Below are 23844 nucleotides of genomic sequence, written 5' to 3' on the forward strand. Positions count from 1 at the left end.
ATAATTTCAGTTTGCTGAAATTAATTTTCCTTAGCCTATCTAGCCTTCATCCACAACACGCCACCTCTTCCTCTCTTTTTTCACAAATTCCTATTTGGTGCATACTTCCAGCCCCGGCAAGAATGTATGGCGGAACCGAGTTGGGACTGTTGGGTTTGTGCAGCGAGTGTTTGAGTATCCTCCAATCACCGTTTCTTTGACTGGGGCTTCAAGTCGAACCGACATGTTGAAGATTACATCGACCGCATCCAGTACACATTAGTTGATGTGATCGACGAGCAAAGATCGAAGGGACGTTGGATCATCCTTGGACGACCGCCATCCTCAACCACTCCGGCCACCAATCCAAGAATGACGATCTTAGGCTCCTTCCTCGGAGTGACCTCGGTTCTAATGTGGAGACTCTTCTTCCGCTAAAGCCTAGACTAGTTGAGCGTTTGGGCTTCGAAGGTGAAAGTTCTCATTATTAAATCACGGATTCTTGTATATCGTCGTAGTTTTACAATTGATCTTTGCATTTTCTTAAATTGTTTGGTTGATCGACTCCGCTCTTCTTAGCCTAAGCAAGTTAAAAACCACGAATTCCAAGGATTAAACTTTTGCTATAAGTGAAAATTTTATTTGGATTATTTTGTTTAAATTGCTCTCTTTAATTTCTTAAAGTAACTCCATCGCATGTTTTGTTCCACATCACATATTTAATTCATTACTCAAAGATTTGAAGCAGTTGGGAATCGGGCTATGATCTTGACCATAATTTAATGATGCCATTTGGTGGCAAAACTACCCGGTTAGAAAGTCACGCGTCCTTACTGGCAAGAGATAGATTGAAAATGAATCTTAGTGATATTCTCAACCAGACATTTGCTCTTTGTGAGCTGAAGTGATTTTTAGATTTATCCACCTCAGCAATTGTTGCAGAGAATGGATGGATTCTGCTTTAAGTATTTTGATATTTTTTTATTCAATTTTAAATATTTAGGCTTTGATGACTTTTGAGTTTCAAAAATTTCCAAGAATTTGAAAGGTATTTTGAATGTTTAAGGGGTTCCCTCCAATTGAGATTTTTTATCAACACGGCCATCATTGGGGTTCTTATAGGTAATTTTATTTTGTTGGTCGAACCTTGTAGACTCTATCTAGTTGTCGACAGAGAATCAGGTTCATCATCGGCTTTATGCTTTTATTAGTGAATCTTTTTTATAATAGACCTTAAATGCCTAATATCCCGTCCGATCCATATCCTTTTAGATTCGGCCAACGGAATCCCGATCAAATCTTGATTAAGGTTAACAATTGGTATAGTTAGTGGAGTTTTGGATCACATCTCCATAAGCTTTTTCATCATCATCTCCTCTAGAATTTCCTTTACCTTTGGTTTAACCCTAGGAATCATCGGTGAAGCTTTTGATTGTCTCGATCATTTTTTTCATCACATCTTCCAAGTTTTCAAAGCAATTCTCTATGGATGAGAGCTTTTCTTCCATGGTTGAAAACTTCCCTTCGATGGTTGAGAACTTTTCCTCCATCCGAGATTTGATTTGCTCAACTTTTCCTTCCAACGCATCCATCTTCTTTCCTTCCATCTCTCCAAAACTTTGCTCTAATACCAATTTGATACGAAGTAGATGTAGAACTTGAAGAAAACCTTGGTTGAATATTTAATTTTAGCAAAATAGAAATTGGTAACAAGTAACCGATGAAGAAGAACACTCAAAAACACTTTTTATTAGATTATATATGAAGGAAAATACAAGATGTTATCTATGATTAGAGAGGTAGATCGGCTCTCTTATTTAACCTAGACGCTGCTAGAAAGCCCTCAAAGAAAAGAACTACAACAAGCATAAAACTCATCAATTGCCTAATCTAAGCCCTAGACAGCTCCCTTTAAATAGCCCTAGCCATACTAATAAAAACAAAATCTTCCTAAGTAATTAAACATAATTTAGGAAACCTTTTTAAACAATTAAACATAATTTAGAAAAACTTCCTAAATAATTAAACATGATTTAGGAAACTTTTTTAAACAATTACACATGATTTAGGAAATCTTACTAAACAATTAAACATGATTTAGAAAATCTTATTAAACATAATAAACACAATTAAGAAACCTTCGCTAAACAAATAAACCCTAATGTAACACAATTAGGAAATTTTCCTAAACAGCATAAACCAGAATTAGAAAATTTTCCTAAACATTTCCCCTTGGCGTATCAAAATCTTATGATGATTATAAAAAGATGTTAATTATATAAATGAGATGAGGCATTTGACCTTCTAAGTATATAAGCTTGTTATGTAGAAAGTAGCCAGCCAAGACAAATAATTAGTAAACAAAATTTCAGTGTAATCTCAAAACGCTGGGTCAGCATACCTCTTTGAATCTTTGGCACCCTGAAGTCCTATCATAGAGCTACTTCCAATGCTGACATCTTTTGCAGTGCCATAGTAATGGCTTTTTTCAGCACTTCTTGCCAAACGATACAAACTGTCCCTTATGCACAGCTTAGTTCTAACACCTAGCTGATTAAAAGACGAGAAAGACAACTTTAGAACAACCAATAGATGTATGGAGAGTCCACCAGGAACTGAGACATATTAATATACAACAAATTAAACAGTCAGTACATATCATCTGAGTAAGATTGCATGAAATGGTGCTTTTGAAGTTCTAAAATATAAAATGAGCTGCTTCTTTCTCTGGGCATATGATATGCACAATTTGGAATAGTTAATCCATGAAATACGTAAGCTATCCCTCATATTTAGTGTGCATTAACCAGAGGTTCTAAGATAACGAACTTAATTGAAAGCGTGAGTCAATTGGATGATATAAGATACACAGGTGCAAACAAATGAGAATACGAGTCGATATACGCATAAAAGATGATAAACTTAAACCAAAAATATGAAGAAAAAAACATTTCATACTGAAACCGTAAGCAGCCAAGAAGAATTAGAAATACCCGATCTGTAATCATCTGAAGCTGCTGAAAATTGGCTGCTTTTAGAGACACATCATCAGGAAAAGTACTCGTCATGCAAGAATTGTTTTGAAAAGTTGAAGATTCTATATCAACCGCTTGTAGATTTTGCCTTATATAGGCTGGTTTTTTATCACCGTCAACTTCAACGTTAAATTTATATTTTCTTTGAACTGAAGATTCACTTGCTGCAGCATGTTGTTCTGAAGGTCTATTCATTACCAATGGAGAAGCAAACTTCCGACATGCATATATTTTTTCGTTTTTCTCTATTGGCATTGACGGCATGGAAAAGGTCCCAGGTGAAATTCCTACGGACTGCGTGGCGTGTCTTGACAGATCGTTTGAGGACACATAACCAGGTAAAACACTGGATGTAAGTGTTGTCTGTCCTGGTAGAACGTGTTGAAGTTTAAGGATGTCGCTCATCTGTGCTTGAGGATTGTAGGAATGTAAGCACTTGGAAGAATAAGATTCTGAGAAAAGGTTTTGCGTTGAAATAACTTGAAGAGAACAAGGCTGCGGAGCTGACACCACAGAAGAAAGAAGTTCCTGAACTTGGACATTCTGTATCAAGCTACAGCCACTTAATGAACTTTGCACGGATCCTAAAGTTGGATTGATTTTCTTCGTTGTGGTTTCACAAAGGTCCTTAAGAGTCATATTAATCTGCATAGTTAAAAAAACATATTAAAATAAGGTTTTCGAATAGTCATGAGGAAACATTTAGTTAGATTTTCATAACAAATGAGAAATTAAATATCTAAAAAAGAAATACAAGGCTAAAAATATATAAATGACTATAAAAAATACTAGTACTAAACATTATATGTGAATGAATTTAATCTATTACTACGCCGACATAACCAGTTGGCATATTCAAAATGGCCGAGCAAAGCTAAATCCACCATACCGCACCTTTAATAACAAAATCATGCGTCCAGCTAAGCTAGTTCTTTTTCATGTCTTTAACTAACATATTGATTTTTGCGCAAATTACCTTGTCAGCTCCTGAAGTTTAAGTTCATGGTTATTAAATATTGGTATAGGAGCTTATAGTTGATGCATATATATTGTAAATTCCTCTTTCTAATATAAACGTGTCCTACATTTAATCGTCACATTTGGCCATCCTAAATAGTTGGGGATATGTCACAAAAAATCATCTTGATCAGGCACGAATCTCGAGACATATATCGCTTGGAAACTTCCAAAATTAAAATTGGGATCATCTAAACCATAATTTTAGTAAACTTATACTCAAACTGAATATTTTGATGAGACGAACCCAACAACATCAAAGTTGGTCCAATCCGAGCCCAAATGGGCCCAAATCATTAGCTTGAAGCATATTTGTAAGCTTAAGAATATTAATTGGGTGACCAAATGATAGTCAAATATGACATGCTTATAGTCGAAACGAGCAGCTCGACTAGACGAATCCAACGAGCCTAAGTTCCCTTAATTATGCCATCATTAAGACATTTAAATGCTGAACAAACACTATGATCGAGGGAATCAATATGAGCCATCCGATGGAATAATTTCCAAATTTGCTCCGAATCTTCTCCATATTTACGGAGCATGCCACTTTAAAATTTCTATAAATAGGCCCTCAATTCCCACATGAAGGGGCTTAGACTTTCAAAAGCTTGGATTTTGGGCTATAAATTCAAAAGATTTTGAAAGCTTGTGGAATCCTGAAGCACCATTACCGACGAACACTTGTCACCCAGCCATTGCCGCCGAACTTTAACCTACCGATTATCGTCGGAAATCAACCAAACCGCCACTGCCGAGCCCCCGCTGGGCCATCGTTGTCTAACAGTTGCCTAACCATCACAGTTGGACCTCCGCCAGGCCATTGCCGCCAAGTCTCCGGTCAACCTCTGTCGCCCTAAAACTAGGTCCCTCAGACCTCCGTCGCCCGACTCTCATCCCCTTGACCTCAGTCGCCCGACTATGGTCCCTTCGACCATCATCATCCACTGACTTCGATCCCTCCAACCTTCCGCTTCTCAGGAGCTGGGGCACAATCGCGTGTGGCTGGAGACTGACGACTGGGCTAGGTCGCGTTCGTCGTGGTTATGGGTCATGTGATAAGCGGGAGGAGGCAGGGTCGACCATCGATCGTGCGTAGGATCTAGGATGGAGTCATCACGTGGGATCCGGGTTAACCGGGGAAATTTAGGTTTTCGGGTCAACTTGAACTCGACCCATTTTCAGATGGGTGAAAAATCCGAACCTAGACCCTACTCGTTCTACAAATAGGTTGACCCAAACCCGGGTTTTCCCTAGTCGGGTCTAGGTCGAATTTAGAGTCGTGTCAACTTTTGACACTCCTAGTTGAGCTATATGCTCATTACGTGATTTTACATGATTCCAAGTAAAGTTAAAGATTCTATGATATGAGGCTCCATATAGCATACATAATTCTCTCTGTTGTTCACAAGAAATTAATAAGCTCTAGTTAAATAATAAAATGAAAGACAAATGCAATTCTTTTAATATAGATCTTGAGGCGTAACAATGATTGTGCTTAGAAAAAGTTTCTCAGTTTATAGTTTTCTTATATTGTTAACAAAAATTATGATGAGGAAGGCTTCTGCTTAAATCTTGACTTATGTGTAAAATTAAGTCATATTACTCTAGTTATATGTCTTTCTTTTCTTCATTTTTTAATGATATTTATTAAACTTTTAACTACTTTTTTTAGCATAATTTCTAAGTTACATTTATTCCTAGCTATGTTTCCCTCAAGGCATTCATGAAAAAAAATTTTCCCACGGCATGAGAAATTATTCATTGTGTAGTCTAGAAGGGAACAACCGTCCGGACATATAAGTGTACACATTATGTACAAATTTATATACAATGTGTATCAAATTTTTGTACACACTTACATAACCGGAAGGTTGTTACCATCCGAACTCCGCACGAAATAATTTCTCCAACTTGATATCTTGATAGATCAAGTTGCCTGTACTCTAGAAATAGGAAAAGAAAAGAGAGAATGGAGGAATAGCCGAACAAGAAGAAGAAGTAAGACTGAGGAAATTTTAATTTAACTATAACTGTTGCGTCCAGGAGTATTCACGGCAGTAGAGAAATATAAAATTTAACGTCTTAACTTTGTCTGAAAATCCGGCACGCAATCAGATAAGAGAGAGCTTGTAGCATTTGTGAGAGGCCAATATTTTTATGTGGAAAACCCCTGAAAAGGAGGAAAAACCACTGGGCCTAGCCCAGTTTGAATGAATCCATTATTATTTGCAGTCGATTACAAATGAGTCTCTTCCTTGGGGGAAGATCTTAGCTTGATGTACATCTTATAGAGTACATTACATAATGTGAATACAAAGAATCATTGTTGATGTGTTTGTTTGGTCGGACGAACTGTAGTCGGTGGGCGACGTAAGTCAGAATGATCGTAGTTGGCGGGCGACGGAGGTCGGAAGGATCGTAGTCGGTGGGCGACGTAAGTCGGAAGGACCGTAGTCGGCGGGCGATATAAGTCGGAAGGATCGTAGTTGGCGGGCTACGGAGGTCAGAAGGACTGTAGTCGGTGGACGACGTAAGTCAGAAGGACCGTAGTCGACGGGCGACGGAGGTCGGAAAGACTGTAAACGGTGGGCGACATTAATGTAAATACAAAGAATCATTGTTGATGTGTTTGTTTGGTCAGGCGTACTATAGTCGGTGGGCGACGTAAGTCAGAAGGACCGTAGTCGGAGGGCGACGGAGATCGAAAGGACCGTTGTTGGTGGGCGATGTAAGTCGGAAGGACCGTAGTCGGCGGGTGACGATGGTCAGAAGGACTGTAGTCGGTGGACGACGTAAGTCAGAAGGATCGTAGTCGGCAGGAAGCAAACTTTTTAGGATGGGCAAGAAGCAAACTTTCAAAAATGCCCTCATTATAATTGTTTTTTTAGGATGGGCAAGAAGCAAACTTTAAAAAGTGCCCTCATTATAATTTTTTTAGGGTGGTCTGCCCACCCTCAGTAGAACTTGGATCCGCCCATGGCTCCATGCATGGGCGGATCCCCATAGAGCCCACAAAAAAAAGCCTATATTAAGGTTAAATTTGGAATTTAACCCCTCTAAAAAAATATTTTGCCCAAATGGTTAAAGATACTTATATATTTCTCTTACAAAAAATAAAGGTGCTTATTTTCTAGTTCCTATAAAGTAGGAGGTAATATTTATCCAAGGGAGAAAGAAGTGACTTATTGTGAAACCCGGTTTTCCTTCCAAGTTCGTCCGGACGAAGTTGAGATCGTCCGGGATGATCAGTTCAAAACCTGGGGGAAGAGAGGTTCGTCCCAGGACGAATTTAGGTTCGTCGGGATGAAATTTGTCCAGAGAGCAAGTCGTCCAGGTACGATAACAAATTCGTCTGAACAAATTTTGTCCAGAGAAGAAATCGTCCCGTACGATCCTATTATGTATATATCTGTTTGAGATATTTTAAGATATTTTTGGAGAGAGAGAAAAGCATGAGAGAGAAAAAGAAGAGGAAAAATGTTTGATTTTGGAGGCTGCGGAGCGATTTTCGTCCTTCGACGCAGTTGGAAGAATTGTTTATCTTGCATTAAGGAATCCGAATCCTATTTCTGATTTCGAAAATTTCGTATTTTCGTATTTTTCTGCTCAGTTTTGTGTTTACGTTACCAAAATTCTTTTATATCATTGTATTGACGAAACTTTTACGACGTAACTTTTGGTATGTTATAGAAATGATGATTTTGCACGTTTTGAGTATTTTCTGGAAAGTTTTCACCGGATATTTTGAATTCTGTAAGATTTTTATCGAATAGAAAATTATCCGGATGTTGAAAAATATTGATTCAGTACAAGTAAAGTTTTGAAACATTGTTTTACACGATTTCTAGTAATTTGATAATTTTCTGGATCTGTGCATTTTACAACGACTTTTGTCTACTATATAATATTTTAAAGGATTTTCTAAATTGAGCTAAATCATGTTTATTGGTTGCAATATGTTGATAAAATAATGATGAATATGGTTATATGATTAAAATTATTGTTATATTACTGTGACACTACTGTGTATGTGAAAGACAAGTAAAGACTGGTTGAACCGTTGGTTGGAGACTGATTGACCTATACAGGATGGTGGGCCGACGTGCTTTCCTTTAAATATGGTTTTGGTGTTATCCTCTACTGATCGTGTGATTACTTAAGGGAGTTATAAGGAGATGATTACTGTGCCGACGGGCAAAGAGTGACGACTCTTTTTACTGAGCCAACAGATACAATATATAAGATACTGATACAAGATTGAAAAATACCGTAATAGCCATGACTTTAACTTGTTGAGTATGATTACTGAACTACATGTGTTTAATCATTATTCTTATTATTATTGTACGTATTTACTGTTTCTGCATGATTTTACTATCCTAGCATTATTGTTCATGTCACTGGATTGTTACTGATACTGATATAGGCACTGATATTATTGGTTCACTGTACTGACATTATGCACGTGATATACTGAATAAGTGGCATGTGATAAATTGAACACGTAATATAGATTATTGGATTGCATGTGATTCACTGAGCACGTGATATTGGATAACTGAATTACAAATGTACGTTTTGATACGATTCTACGGCATTGATTGATTTTATTTCATTGATTTGATTTCAACAGTCATGAACGATATTATTGATTTGACGTTTTATACCGATTGATATTATTGAACCAATGAATTCTCTTTATATGATTGATATTATGGACATGACGATTTATTGACTGATTTGATTGGTATTACCGATACGAATATTTCTTTGATGGTATAAATACAACGACTACTGTATAGATTTGACACACGTACTGGTTTATTGAGCTTTATGGGATTTTACTGTTCATTAATTCTATCACCGATGATTTTGGATTCAACTATTTCTATATGACTACCGTTGCTGTACTGATTACTGTATAAGCATTGATTATTATTGATGCAAGATTTATGATTCTGCATCGATTCAATGATCATGTGCAAGTGACTAAAATTGATTTGACTGATTGACATGCATATTACTTTCGTACCGTGATTTGATTTCAGTTGTAAGTATTTGGTGACCTGCTGGGCTTTTTGAAGCTCATTATATGTGGTTAATATTTTCAGGTCAGGGCAAGGGAGCAGGAGATTGAGGTTGAACATGAATCTTCAGGTTTTTGTCCTTTTGTTATAATGATTTTTTTGTACTCAGGACATGATAGATTACATGTGATTAATGTGTATATACTGAGTATTTGTAAATGAACTTTTGGGAATGAATAGAAAAATTTACTTGATGTTTTTAACTTATAGATTTTTGTTAGACTGTTGTCACTGATTAATGACTATAGATAGCTCTGGTAGAAGATTGACTTAAAGGATTGACTGAATAATTCTTCCAAGTTAGATCTTGGGGCGTCACAATTAAGTGGTATCAGAGCAGTGTTATTGGAAGAAATGATTGTTATCAGGGCTATAGGATTTGATTGAGAGTTGGGTAGAATGGGTAGTTTCAAGTGCATCATTTTGCATATATAGTTACATGTGTGTATCATTCAGATTATACTGAACTGTGCATGTGAAAAGTTAAATGGATAATCCAGAGTCAAGTGTGCCAAATGAGCAACACAGTGCAGCTCCAGTACCCTCAGAAAGTATGATGCAGTTGGCTACTGTTATAGCACAAGTCATGGATGACACACAGAGTAAGTTGAGTGGAAGTAAACAAGAAGAAGCATATAAGCATTTACAGACATTTCATAAGTTGAAGCCTCCGTTGTTCAAAGGAACTGTAGGACCTCAGGCTGCTGAAGATTGGATAATGAGGATAGAAAAGATTTTTGACAGCATGCAATGTCCGGAAAGTCGAAAGGTGCCTTTGGCTGTGTTTATGTTTGAAGGAGAAGCAGAGAGACGGTGGATTGGACAGCAGAGAGAGAAATTTCAAAGGAAGACAAATGCTGAACCACATGGGATGAGTTCACTACATTGTTCTGAATGTGGTTTGTACCTCCATTAGCCCGATGACAAATGCAAGAAGCTTTCATCAAATTGGAGCAAGGACACAAGACAGTGATGCATTACGAGGCCGAGTTTACTGCACTTGCTCGGTATGCTTCTCATTTGATCCCTACTGCTAAAGAAAAATGCTATAGATTTCTGCAAGGATTGAACAGAGAGTTAAGACATCTGCTAGTACCGTTACGGATTCATGAGTTTTCTGAATTGGTAGAGCGGGCCAGACTGATAGAAATTGATTTGACAATACCAACATCGAGATATGAAGTCACCAGGAGGAGTAGAGATGAACTGAGTAGAGAAAGAGATAGAGATAAGAAAAGCAAGTATAGTGAGTCAAAGGGATCTGCATTGGTAGCATGTTCTGGCAGCTACAGCGAGTGCATTCATTGTGGTCGACGACATGCATGTTAGTGCTATTTATTGACGGGACAATGTTTTCGCTGTGGACATCAAGGACATAGAGTAGCAGATTGTCCTCAGAAATGATTTGGAGAAAGAACTGATTCTGGTACAGGACAGACTGGACCTGGACGTACTGCAGGACAGAGGACTGTTGGCTCAAGAGCATATAATGAAAGATCAACAAACAGGACGAATGATAGAGCTGTTAGTGATAGTCAGACGGAGATCGTTGCACCACGACCTACTGCACCTACTCCAATGATGCCACGTGTATACAGTTTACAGCATTATGAAGATCAACCACGACCTGAAAGTTTTACTAGTAAGATTATTTGACAAATTGATTAACTTGACAAATCATGCATAGTGAATGACATGTGATGTATGACTGTATGATTTTCGACGAGTTTTGATTTTGATTTAATTTGATTTGAATTTTGATTGGACGGATTTGTTTTGTATCGATTTTGTATTCGAACCCTTAAGGGAAATGTCGGAGACGACATTTTTCTTAAGGTGGGGAGATTGTGAAACCCGGTTTTCCTTGCAATGTGTTGATAAGATAATGATGAATATGGTTATGTGATTGAAATTATTGTTAGTTATATTACTGTGACACTACTGTGTATGTGAAAGACAAGTAAAAACTGGTTGAGCCGTTGGTTGGAGACTAATTGACCTGTACAGGATGGTGGGCCGACGGGCTTTCCTTTAAATACGGTTTGATATTATCCTCTACTGATCACGTGATTATTTGAGGGAGTTATAAGGAGATGATTACTGTGCCGACGGGCAAAGAGTGACGACTCTTTTTACTGAGCCAACGGATACAAGATATAAGATACTGATACTGATACAAGACTGAAAACACCTAGCCATTACTTTTACTTGTTGAGTATGATTACTAAACTACATGCGTTTAATCATTTTTCTTATTGTTATTGTACGGATTTACTGTTTCTGTATGATTTTACTATCATAGCATTATTGTTCATGTCACTGGATTGTTACTGATACTGATACAGGCACTGATACTACTGATTCACTGTACTGACATTATGCACATGATATAATGAATAAGTGACATGTGATTCATTGAACATGTAATATAGACTATTGGATTGCATGTGATTCACTGAGCACGTGATATTGGATAACTAAATTACAAATGTACGTTTTGATACGATTCTACGGCATTGATTGATTTTATTTCATTGATTTGATTTCAACAGTCATGAACGATAGTATTGATTTGTCGTTTTATACCGATTGATATTATTGAACCAATGAATTCTCTTTATACGATTGATATTATGGACATGATGATTTATTGACTGATTTGATTGGTATTACCGATACGAATATTTCTTTGATGGTATAGATACAACGACTACTGTATAGATTTGACGCACGTACTGGTTTATTGAGCTTTATGGGATTTTACTGTTCATTAATTCTATCACCGATGATTTTGGATTCAACTGTTTCTATATGACTATCGTTTATGTACTAATTACTGTATAAGCATTGATTACTGTTTTTGCAAGATTTATGATTCTGCATCGATTCAATGATCATGTGCAAGTGACTGAAATTGATTTGACTGATTGACATGCATATTGCTTTCGTACCGTGCTTTGATTTTAGTTGTAGGTATTTGGTAACCTGCTGGACTTTTTGAAGCTCATTATATGTGGTTAATATTTTCAGATCAGGGAAAGGGAGCAGGAGATTGAGGTTGATCAGGAATCTTCAGATTTTTGTCCTTTTGTTATAGTGATTCTTTTTGTACTCAGGACATGATAGATTACATGTGATTAATGTGTAGATCCTGAGTATTTATAAATGAACTTTTGGGAATGAATAAAAAAATTTACTTGATGTTTTTAACTTATAAATTTTTGTTAGACTGTTGTCACTGATTGATGACTATAGATAGCTCTGATAGAAGATTAACTTAAAGGAATGACTGAATAATTCTTCGAAGTTAGATCTTGGGGCGTCACACTTATGGTTTATAAGTTGGGTTTGTATTACATTCGATTTGACAATGCATGGATGCAAGAGTCCTAGGAATGGCTATGTAGTAGGCAAGGAACTTTAGGAAATGATGGCCTTTATTTTTTCTTTTTTTTTGGATTTTTTTCATATTCTTTTTTTTTTCAATTTATATTATCAAAATCAATATTATATTGAGAGATAAATGATAAAAAAATTCTCTTATAAATTTAATAGCATTATATTGATTAAATTAAAAAATATTTTTTATTATTAATACCCATGAGAGGAGAATGGCGTGAGCAGGAGAGGAGTGCGATGCCGAATGTAGAGAAGGCCGCACAGACTGAACTCGCGATAGAGGTGGAGCGGCAATGCTGTGGGGTGCGAGAGTGATCGGGAGAGAGGAGCTCGTGCTTCTGTATCGTCGTGGGCTGCACGTAAGAGCGCAGAAGGAGAAAGAATGAAGTGAAGGAAAGGGATGCAGTAGGATTTCGTAAAATTAGGCAGAAGTCGAAGGTAGGACTGTAGGAGAATGAAGGGAATATGGCCTGCAACCGAGAAACCTATTTTACTATTCAAAATAAAGTAACAGTCATATCAATTAATAATTTATCTTCTATCCAATTCTGCATATATATTGTGTATATTATTTCTCTTTTTTTTTCATAAATAATGTAACCTTAATATTGACATTGCACTATTCCAAGTCAAGATAAAATATAAAAATATATTTTTATTTGTCATTCAGGTGGGCGCTCATTCATTGGAGTAACAAATAAGCAAACGATAATAGGTTGGAGATGCCCTTAGAGAATTGGCATTGATATGCGGATACAAAATTGATTTATTTATTCATTTTTACGTAATTTGGATGTTTCCAGCACAGTGGTCTTGTTCATTTTATGAACGGGTGACATAGAGTATTTTTATTACCATGGAGGCATTTCACACTCAATTTACAAGATAATTCTAACAGTGAGACTAATTCAAATTAATTTTGAATAGTTAAGGGTTCAAATCGGGCACATTCAATAGTCTAAAGACTAAACTAAAACCCCCAAGAAATCTTGAAACTATTTGGACACTTTCTCTAAGCTTTGAAGTCTTTTTACGTATTAAAAGCAGTAAATCAGCAACTTTTCTATGTTTTATCAGTATTCGAAACAGAATTTCTTACCATGTCAGGATATCTGCATGCATTCCCATAGCCAACTTGTTCAAGTGTTGAACCTTTTTCACCAATCCCAGCATGAAGATACGCCTGAGAAATGCGGTGTCAAAAAAGGTAAAGGAAATTTATGATGTCAATGCAAGTCAAACAATACACATTTCAACTGACCAGTTCAGATAGTGCCGATTTACCCTTCCTTTCAGCATCAGAATACATTGGAAAAGAACTACAGCGGGTATCAGAGGGAGCCTCAGTGTTAATGGCCGATGGTTCAATTCCAGGCAAAATATCGTCGCACAAACCATGAGAAGATATATTTTTAAAAGCACTAAACTCTGAAACTGAAGATAGTACGACTGATTGTAAAGTATCTTCCATACCATGAAAGCCATGTGAACTAGATGAGAACCATGAGATATCATCTTCGCTGACAGTGCTCCCTTGTACAAATGTGGAACCAAGGTTTCTCCAAAGACAAATATTAAGTTAAAGTAGAGAGCATGCAACCTAATAAAGCTAATGACATTGTAAATTATAAGTCGTTGCAAAGTTACCTGAGCATTCCGTCAAAATCCTCAAGATCTTCAACATTAGGACAATCATAAAATAGAGGATCATTCTCTCCTTCCCTTCGTTCCATTGTCGGTACACTAACGTTGGCAGAGGAAATATTACCAGTTTTTTTGTGATGTATAGAACCATTTTTCCAAGGAAAAGGATAATCTGAGCATAATGTGGTGTTTCCTATGCCATTTTCACCCTCTCCAAAAGAACTAACGGAGATTTCAACCCCTTGGCAATCTAAAAGGGTGTTGCCTGTAGTGCACTTTGTAAAGCCTAATGCTTGAGCCTTTTTTTCAGATATAAGAGACCGTGAAAGTTTTGGAATATTGGAACCTTCCTCTTTCAAAGCAGAGGGAAAAAGTCTTCCATCTTGTCCTGGAAGAGAAGGCACATTTGCTGTACCTTCACGATCTATATTTGTTTTGACATCACTTGCTGCCTCATATCGTGGCTTCTTACGTGAATCACTTAAAGTTACAGATTCAAGAGCATGTTCATCTTGAAAAGGAAGAAATTTATTAACACCACCATCTACATCGTCGAAAATATCCCGAACCTGAAGTATTAAGTAATTTAACACGGAATTTTATTATGCGAACAAAATTTATTAATTTTCAGCAAAAAGTAAACTAGCAAAACTGGCTAAAATATCTGATACTGCATGAGATAAATTTCAAGGAATGCAGTACACGTACTTTTTGCATCAAGTCTAAATCAAAGAATGGTTCCTGCATCCTTTAGTTTAAAACATGTTTGAAAACCAGAAAATAGAAATGAATGATCAAGTTTTATATAGATTATATAAGGTGGTGGGAAAAGTAGCTACCATATCTCATGATGACCATAAAAAAAAAATGAAAATAAAATAACTAAACAAAAATCTCATGATGACCACAATAGCTAGGAAAGAAAACATAAATAACTTAAGTTAAAGGGAAAGTGAAGGTTAACTTAATGTCGTTATTTTTTGTTTGTGTGCAAAAAAATATGCATATCTATAAGAGAAGCACAGTTAATTTAGCTACACGAGCACTAGGTCTTTGATTATGGAAAGCAGGTTTCAAATGTCAAGCGGTTCAATTTTCCACTTAACAAAGGCGAAGGTACTGAAAGATGGTTTAACCATCGATTATCGTAAGACATGGAAACGTTGGATAAACAGAAGTTTAACCTGTGATGGGAATTTCGCAATAAAAAACTGTAATGAACGCTTACCATATTAATCAGAAAAATGTCAAAAATAGTTTCTAATTATTTTTATGTAGCCAATTTAGTCTCATAGTACTCATTTCTCAAATTCGTCTCTTGAATATATAAAATTAATTCAAGATGATCTCTCAAGGTTCTAAATTGGAGACTATTTTGTATAATCAAAGGATTAAATTAGAATCAATTTTTGAATACTAATTGTTATCAATTTCTATAAAAGGGACTTTTGGGATCAATTTTGTATAGTTGAGGGACTAAATTGGAGAAATTTGATATACTGGAGCTAAATTAACAGCATACGAATAATCGGGGAATTACTTTGAGCTCTCTCCAAATTAATATGTTTTCTTAGCTTCTCAAGAAAAACTAAGGTACCTATAGTTAAAATAGAAGTCGGAGAAATTGGTTTTTTTTTTTTCAATGTGATTGACAAGGAAAAAAAACTTGTATTCAATTTTATAGGTATCCGACAATAAATTTTGACAACTAAAGACCACAAGTTATTTTGAATTAGCTAATAGTTAAATTGTTTAAAACGTTTAGTCATAATCTTATAGTTATTTTTTTTTTCTCTGCCAAACATAGCACGTGATAATCGCCTCACCAATGAAAATATGAAATAACATAATAGTGATCCATAAAAAATCATCAATTACAAAATTTGCTAACATGTGCCTTCGGTACAACTCAATACATTATGATGGTCAATGAACCAAAACATCTATCATGACATATCAAAAGGTTAAGATAATATATTATATATTAAGAAATAATTAAAATAAGGAGTTAAGAGATCAAAATGATTATTTAATATAGTTGGGGACTATTTCGGTCTTTCATAAAGAGTGGGATCATTTGGGTTCTTTTCTCCTAAAATAATCAAATGACTATTATGATATGACTATTTTTTTTCTTGATAAAACTCACGGCGGGGCCTACACGTTAATAATGGTAAAAATTACACGTCCTTATAGGATCAAAAGCTCGCTAAAAGAACAACATTGGAAATAAAACTTGAGAACTTGAGATCCTAACTATTACAGGAAAAGAAACTCAAAGCAAAGCAATTAAGAAATACAACAAAATCCAAAAATGAAAGGCACCAACAGCAGAAAGATCTAAGTCAGCATACCAAAAAACGATTACCATGAGCAATAAAAAGACTCGAAACCAACCTTGGTAAGGAGGGGAATAGCCTGCAAAATATACAAAGCAAAAAAGGAGAATAGGAAGGACAGAAACATCTACCCAACACCCAACCCAACAAATAACTGACCAAATAGCAACAAATAGCAAAAAACCATTAAGCAAAGATAAAGCCACTCAACAAAATAACAAAGCTACTTTCTAGATTTCCTTCGACGACGTTTACTGCCACTTGAGAAAGCTTTCTCAACAACTTGACAGACATCTAAACCATACAAAGTCCTGACAAGAATCATCCTGCACATCACCAACATCATCACTCACCTCACCAGGCGATGAGGGAGACCCTTCAAGCCAACCCGAATCCCCCGGTACAAGTAACCCCCAAATTAGAAATAAAACGAACATTCAAAACGTTACGGGACATAACAACAACAGGTACCTCAACAAGATCCTTAGTTCTCAAAGATCCAACAGTTGCGGGAGAAAAAGAACCACCACCAGTTCCCACAAAAGTAGGATAAACCGACCCAATAGCAGGGCCAAGAGTAACCACATTCTCAGCACACACACTTCGGCTTGACTAGCAGCCCATTCCGCCTCATTTTCATCCTCCACCTTAACATGAGACAGAGTCGTAGCACAACCCCCACATCCTCAGATTCAACCAAAAGCCCATGTGCCACCTCTTGATTAATCACAATAGGAGATAAAAAATCACCAAAACTTTGAAAAACAATATCACCCGAATCCTTAGCTAAAATAGGAATAATCTCATGCCCCACAACATTATGCAAAGGAGAAACAACACCATCATCATGATCACAATTAACAACTTGATTCGCCACCAAATCACCTTGGACCACCCCAACCGAATCAACGATTGGAATAATATCATGAAGGTCATGCGAAGCATAAGTATCGGCCACAACCCCCTCCTTAACAAGAGGAGCAGCATTAAATTTTTGAAATAAAATCAGACAACCATCCATCAAATGACCCAAGGTTTTACAATAAAAGCAATACGAAGGAAACTCTTTCATTTCAACCGATTGAATGTACCCCATAGACTCATAATTGAGCCAGACTTGAGAAGAATATCTTTTAGTAACATCTACTTTAACAAGTATGCGAGTAACAAAAGGTCTAGAACCATTAATAATTGCATTATCCGTTCTCAAAGGTCTACCAAACAGAGACCCCAATCCATGAAGTATGCAGGGGAAAAAAAGATGGGGTTGTAAACTGGGAAAATAAACCCAAATAGGAACTATAGGAGACTCCACATTAATATCAAAATGGGGAGTCCACTTAAAAAGTTTTATGAAGCAATTGCTAACGAAATATGAACAGTGAGAAAAAATCCTACAATAATCTAAATCATTCAAAAGTTAAATAAACACATTTTTAGGGTTAAAAAATATAACCGAAAATGCACCACAAAGCTTCAGGTTAAAGAAAAATTTGGGAATTGTATCAAGAGGCGGGCGCCGACCCAAGAACTTCCCCACTAAGGCAAACTCAAAAGGCGCAGCAAGGGATAACATTTTATCCTCCAAAATTAGCAAAGCATGATGGGTAGAGACTTTGAGAGGAGGAAAGTCAGGTGAAACTGATTCACCCGACAAAACTTCTCTGAACGACCTAGATTTTGGCTTTCCATCAAAAATCCAAGGATCCTTAAAAGATATGCAGCCATACGGAAGAAAATCGCAAGAAAAAAAAAAAAAAAGATTAAGGAAGGAAAGATACCCAAACAAAATGGCAGCCAGGAGCAAAAATCATAGACATCGCAAAAGCTAACAGCAAAATTTAGATGTTAAAAAAAGAGCATGTGATATGATTAATCTATATATTAACACAAGTGCGGTTGACTAATGGTAGTACGTTTGATAGGAAACACTTATAGAACTCAAGTGGAACTTAACAATTTTAGTATTTTAACAATATTTCACCATAAAACTCCAACAAATTCAAGGTGAAAAAAAAAAAACAAAATGATGTGAGAATTGATGAGAAACAAAAAGAAAACATCAAGATACAGCTGATCCTCAATTCGAGAGGAGGATATATCTCTCCCAACTCTCTAGACACCACTAGAGCCCAAGAACAAGCATGAACCAAAATCAGCAAAGACAAGATAACCCTACCCTAATTCCCCCAATCTACTTCAACAAAATCAAATAATACAACAAAAGGATAAAACAACCCCTGAAACCCTAATTCCTCCCTAACCGCCCCTTCCTTTTCCTCAAATTTCAAATAGTAGGTCCCCCAGAGGGTGCTGACTGTAGCTTGGGAAGACCATTGGTCCGCCTTGAGCAAACCTGGGCCGACCCCTTGCCTAGGGCCTGCTGAACTGGTCCATTATGGATCGGCAGTCTAACAATACCCCCTCCAAAAAGATCACCATATCCTCAAGGTGAAAAGACGAGAACTGGTGCTTCATTCTTCATATGATTCCCATATGGCTTCATAGTCTAGTAGCCTCTTTCATTTAATCAGAACCTCCTTAATCCCCTCTTCTTCCTAAAAAAACCCCCATCAACTCCAGTGGTTCTAATACCACCTCCAAATCTTCTGTCACCATCTCCAGTAGCTTTGAACTAGTTGTTTAATCCCCAATTGCTCTCCTCAGTTGTGATACATGGAACACTAGATGTATGATCCCCGTCGAGGGTAGTCTCATATGATAGGCTACCGCACCAATCCACTCCAAAACCTCATAAGGCCCAAAGTACCTTGGGGCAAGTTTTCCATTCCTCCTATTAGTGACAATCCTTTATTTGTAGGGTCGTAGCTTTAAGAAAACCCTTTCCCCCACGTTGAACTGAATGCCCATCATATGCCCATCCTCCTGCTTCTTCATGATAGGTTGTGCCCTCAACCTATCTCTTTTTAGTTCTTCCAACACCCTATCTCTTTCATCTAAGTACTACTCCACGGAATAAACTAATGTGTTATGCTGCCCAAAATGCATCAAGTGCGGTGGGTCTCGGTCGTACATCACTTTGAATGGGGTCATCTAGGAGGCTGAATGATATGAAGTGTTGTACCAGTACTCCTCCCATGCTAGTCACTTAGCCCAAAGCCTAAGTGTCTCCAACACAAAACATAGTAGGTATGTCTCCAGGCTCCTGTTTACCACCTACGTCTACCCATCTGTCTGAAGGTGATAAGTTATGCTACTCTTCAGTACCGTCCCCAGCAAACCTGAATGGCTCCCTCCAGAAGTAGTTGAGGAACATCTTATCCCTATCGGACACTATAGACTCTAGTGCCCCATGAAATTTGATCACCTCTCTCATGAATGATGCCGCAGCTGTCGCTGCCATGTAAGGGTATCTTACGAGATTGAAGTGAGCATACTTGCTCAATTTATCCAACACCACCTGAATCACCATGAACCCTTCAGATCGGGGTAACCCTTCTATAAAATCTATGGGGACCTCCTCCCACACCCTATCTGGTAGAGCCAGGGGTTGAAGTAATCCCCCTGGAGCCATGGCCATATACTTATTCATTTGACATACCTCATAACTAGCTACTATTTCCTCCACTTTTATGCATCCATTTCCAGTACAACTCTACTGTTAGTTTCCTGTAGATCTTCTGCACTCCTCAAGTGATCCCCAATAGTGCTCCCATGGAACTCTTGAAGCAGGTGTGGAATATGGACTATCGTCCTTGGCATCTCCCCTGATCATACTCTTCTCCCATCTACCACTAACTCTATGGTCAATGCTCCTCAGTTGAACTTGGTATTTTGCAAGGTCTGTAGCCACTTTATCCCCATTTTGTCGCCAGTACTTCCTAGTTCCAATGGGAGGAAATCCTCCCTCACCTAAACCCCTTATATGGTCAGCACTATTCCCCTACAAATGCCCTTGCCCGTTTCCACCATGTCTATATCCATCATCACTCCATAGCACCTTATATCCAACAATGTCACCCCAGGGTCCGCAGCCTAGTTGGACATGAAATTGTGGGTAGCTTCACTGTTAATCAACACTACCACCTCCATTTCTGCTATTTTCCTTTTCACCTTCATGGTATGATTCAGAGTGAATCCTACCACTGAGTTCAGGGAGACCTCGGCCACGTCTAGATGCAGCTTGTCCTCCTCTACCCCTGTCTCCCTCTCCCCTCCTCAATTTCCTCATCATCACAGATAGTTAGAACTTGAAGAGTTCGGTCTTTACATATGTGCCCTGGAGTATACTTCTTGTCACATTTAAAGCATAATCCCTTAGCCCTCTTTTCTTGCAGCTCTCTCTTCGTAAGCTTCTTAAAGTTTCCTCCACTTCCTCCTTCTATAGGCTTCTCCCTTGAGGTCTCATGAAGGTTGCCCTGTGTCGGCCCCTTAGGTGCTAAGAAGGTGGTGGTTATCCTGTAAGAATTACCTGAACTATTGATCCTCCACTAGCTTAGCAAGCTCCATAGCCTCTCCCAAAGTTATGAGGCCTCATGACTCTCATTGCAGCTCGGATATCTGATTTGAGTCCCTTTATCAAATTTCCTTCCAAAGCAATCTCAGATAGCCGATCTAGTTGGCTCGCCAGAAACTCAAATCTCTCGTGGTATTCTGCCACCAAGCCTTCCTGTACCTGGGCAAAGAATTTCTCATAAAACTCCTCTCCCCTGCTGTCACGCCCCATCGCCAAATACTTATAACTAAAATCAAAGTACGGTACGGAAGCAATATGCATGTCAATCAGTCAAATCATAACAGTCACTTACACATGATCATTGAGTCAATGTATAAACAGAAATCAGTGCATAAATAGTAATCAGTACAAAAAAGGTAGTCAATACAGAAACAGTTGAATCCACAATCATAAGTGATAAAATCAATGAACAGTAGAAAGAACCCATAAAGCTCAATGAAGCAGTACATGCGTCAAATCTCTACAGTAGTCGTCGTATCTATAACATCAGTCAAATCATTAAAGAAATCCTCGCATCAATAATATCAATCAAATCAGTCGTATAAAGAGAAACTATCGGTTCAATAATATCAGTCGGTATAAAATATCAAATCAATATTATCGTACGTGATTGTTGAAATCAAACCAATGCAGTAAAATTATATCAAAACATACACTTGCAATTCCAGTTATTCAATATCACGTGCTCAGTATATCACATGCAATCCAGTAATATATATCACATATTCAATGAATCACATGTCACTTGCTCAGTATATCACATGCATAATGTCAGTACAATGAATCAATAGTTTCAATGTCTATCAATATCAGTAACAGTCCAGTGATATGAACAGTAATGCTATAACAGTGAAATCGTGTAGTACAGTAAATTCGTACAGTAATGATAAATCCATACAGTAATGAAAATAATGCTTTAAAACATGAAATTCAGTGCAGTAGTCATACTCAACAAGTAGAAGTGCTGGCTATTACGGTGTTTTTCGATGTTAGTATCAGTGTTAGTAAACTGTTGGCTCAGTAAATAGAGTCGTCACCCTTTGCCCGTCGGCATAGTAATAATATCCTTATAACTCCTAATCAGTGTATCACATGAATTAGTATAGGATAACGTCAAATCACAGTATTTAAAAGAAAGCCCGTCGGCCCACCATCATGTACAGGTAAATCAATCTCTAACCAACGGGTTAACCAGTCTTTACTTGTTTGTTTCACACACATATAATATTATCAATATACTATAATAGTAATAGCGATCAGCTATTACTCAAGCACATATCTATATCCATTTTAATGCATTATAACAAATAGTGCATAATTAAGCTTAATTCAGAAAACCCTTAAAATATTGTATAGTAGACAGAAATCCCAGACAAATTAAAATACGCAATTTCAGAAAATTACCAAATTATCAGAAATCGTGTAAAATATCATTTCAAAGTTTTTATTGTAATGAAGCAACATTTTTCAACATCTAGATAATTTTCTATTCGATAAAAATCCCACAGAATTCAGAATACCCAGTGAAAAATCTCTAGAAAATATTCAAAACGTGCAAAATCATATTCTCTATAACATACAGAAAGTTAAGTGATGAAAGTTTCGCCAATACAAATTTATGCACGTTTTTCAGTAACGGAAACACAAATCTGAGAAGAAAAACCCCAAAACACAAAATCTTCGAAATCAAAAATAGGATTTGGAATCTTTATTGCGAGACAAACAATTCTTCCAACTGCGACGACGGACGAAAATCGCTCTGCGGCCTCCGAAATCAAGCTTCTCTTTTCTCTCTCCTCTTTTCTCTCTCTTCAAAACATGTCAAACAATCCTTAAATAGAGGAAAAGATATTTTTGTTCGTACGGATGAAATTTACGTTCGTATCGGGACGATCGGCTATGTACACAGATCATACGAACGATATTTTTTGTTCGTCCCGGAACGATCGGCGCTGTCAAAAAAATCTGTTCAGTTCGTACAAACGAACTAATAGTTTGTACAGACAAACCTGCATTTTGTTCAGTTTGTACAGACGGTTTGTACAGACTAACTGAAAAAAATTTCAACTATTCGTCCGTACTAAAGTCAGTTCGTACAGACTAAATGTACAAAGAAAATCTGAAATCCAAGGGTTTTACACCTGCTGGTTTGGAAACTTTCCAATAAGCACTCTTTGAACTCCCTCCAACTCCGTATGAGCCGCCTCATGTCTCTTCATTGATACCAGGTCAATGCCTTCCCTTCCAAATATATGCCAACTATCGTCAATCTTTCCTCCTCCGTCAACCCGTTGACGACGAAATATGTCTCTACCTTATAAATCCACCCGTGTGCATCCTCCCCCTCAAAGATGGGTATCTTCAGCTTCCTTACCTTCAAATCATCTCCATTTCCCCTAATTCCTCCATAGTTTCTCCTTTCTCATGTGAGTGGTCCCCCAAGTGCCCCATCCTCCCTTTACGTTCATACCAAAGCCCTTCTTCAAATTCCCCCATTCTTCCTTCAAAATCAACACTCCTCCGACTATAATCTCCCACTCTTCTTTCCTAATCAGCACATCTTTGCTCATAACCCCCATACCCATCTCTCTCCTCCCTCTGGAATGGTTCTAGATTGGTCCTTCTCCTTTCTCCCTCTATGATCCCTACATCATTTTCATCCCTACAAATTTCAGAATTCATATTTCTCCCAACCGGCACTCTTGCTTCTGATGTTGTCGTTTTGATTTTGATGATCCCATATCTTCTTTACCATATTCTGAAGATTCAAGAATTTACCTTTCATGGAGGAAATTCTGGCGCACCCTTCCTCAAGATGTTTGTTAGGCTGGCCTGGGCTTTCACGAGATGGAGCAGAGCAGAGC

General features: G+C 37.3%; 1 protein-coding gene across 2 annotated transcripts in view; it reads right to left on the minus strand.

Annotated features, from left to right (window-relative positions):
- LOC110094229 overlaps positions 1–23844 on the minus strand; it is a 40696-nt gene that overhangs the window by 5988 nt on the left and 10864 nt on the right. Inside the window, exons 3-7 of one of the 2 annotated variants that reach the window (XR_003701467.1) lie at positions 14168–14733; positions 13782–14079; positions 13620–13703; positions 2973–3659; positions 2381–2525 (exon numbers count right to left, since the gene is read on the minus strand). Coding sequence is in view for 1 of the 2 variants with exons in the window: in XM_020819407.2 (XP_020675066.1) it covers positions 2381–2529; positions 2973–3659; positions 13620–13703; positions 13782–14079; positions 14168–14733 (1784 nt within the window). In the remaining variant the exon portion in view is untranslated. Of the gene's footprint in view, positions 1–2380; positions 2530–2972; positions 3660–13619; positions 13704–13781; positions 14080–14167; positions 14734–23844 lie in introns of both variants that reach the window. The other variant, XM_020819407.2, reaches the window with a different exon arrangement.

The sequence above is a fragment of the Dendrobium catenatum genome, unplaced genomic scaffold (assembly GCF_001605985.2).
Source record: "Dendrobium catenatum unplaced genomic scaffold, ASM160598v2 fragScaff_scaffold_85, whole genome shotgun sequence".
Taxonomy (NCBI): Eukaryota; Viridiplantae; Streptophyta; class Magnoliopsida; order Asparagales; family Orchidaceae; genus Dendrobium; species Dendrobium catenatum.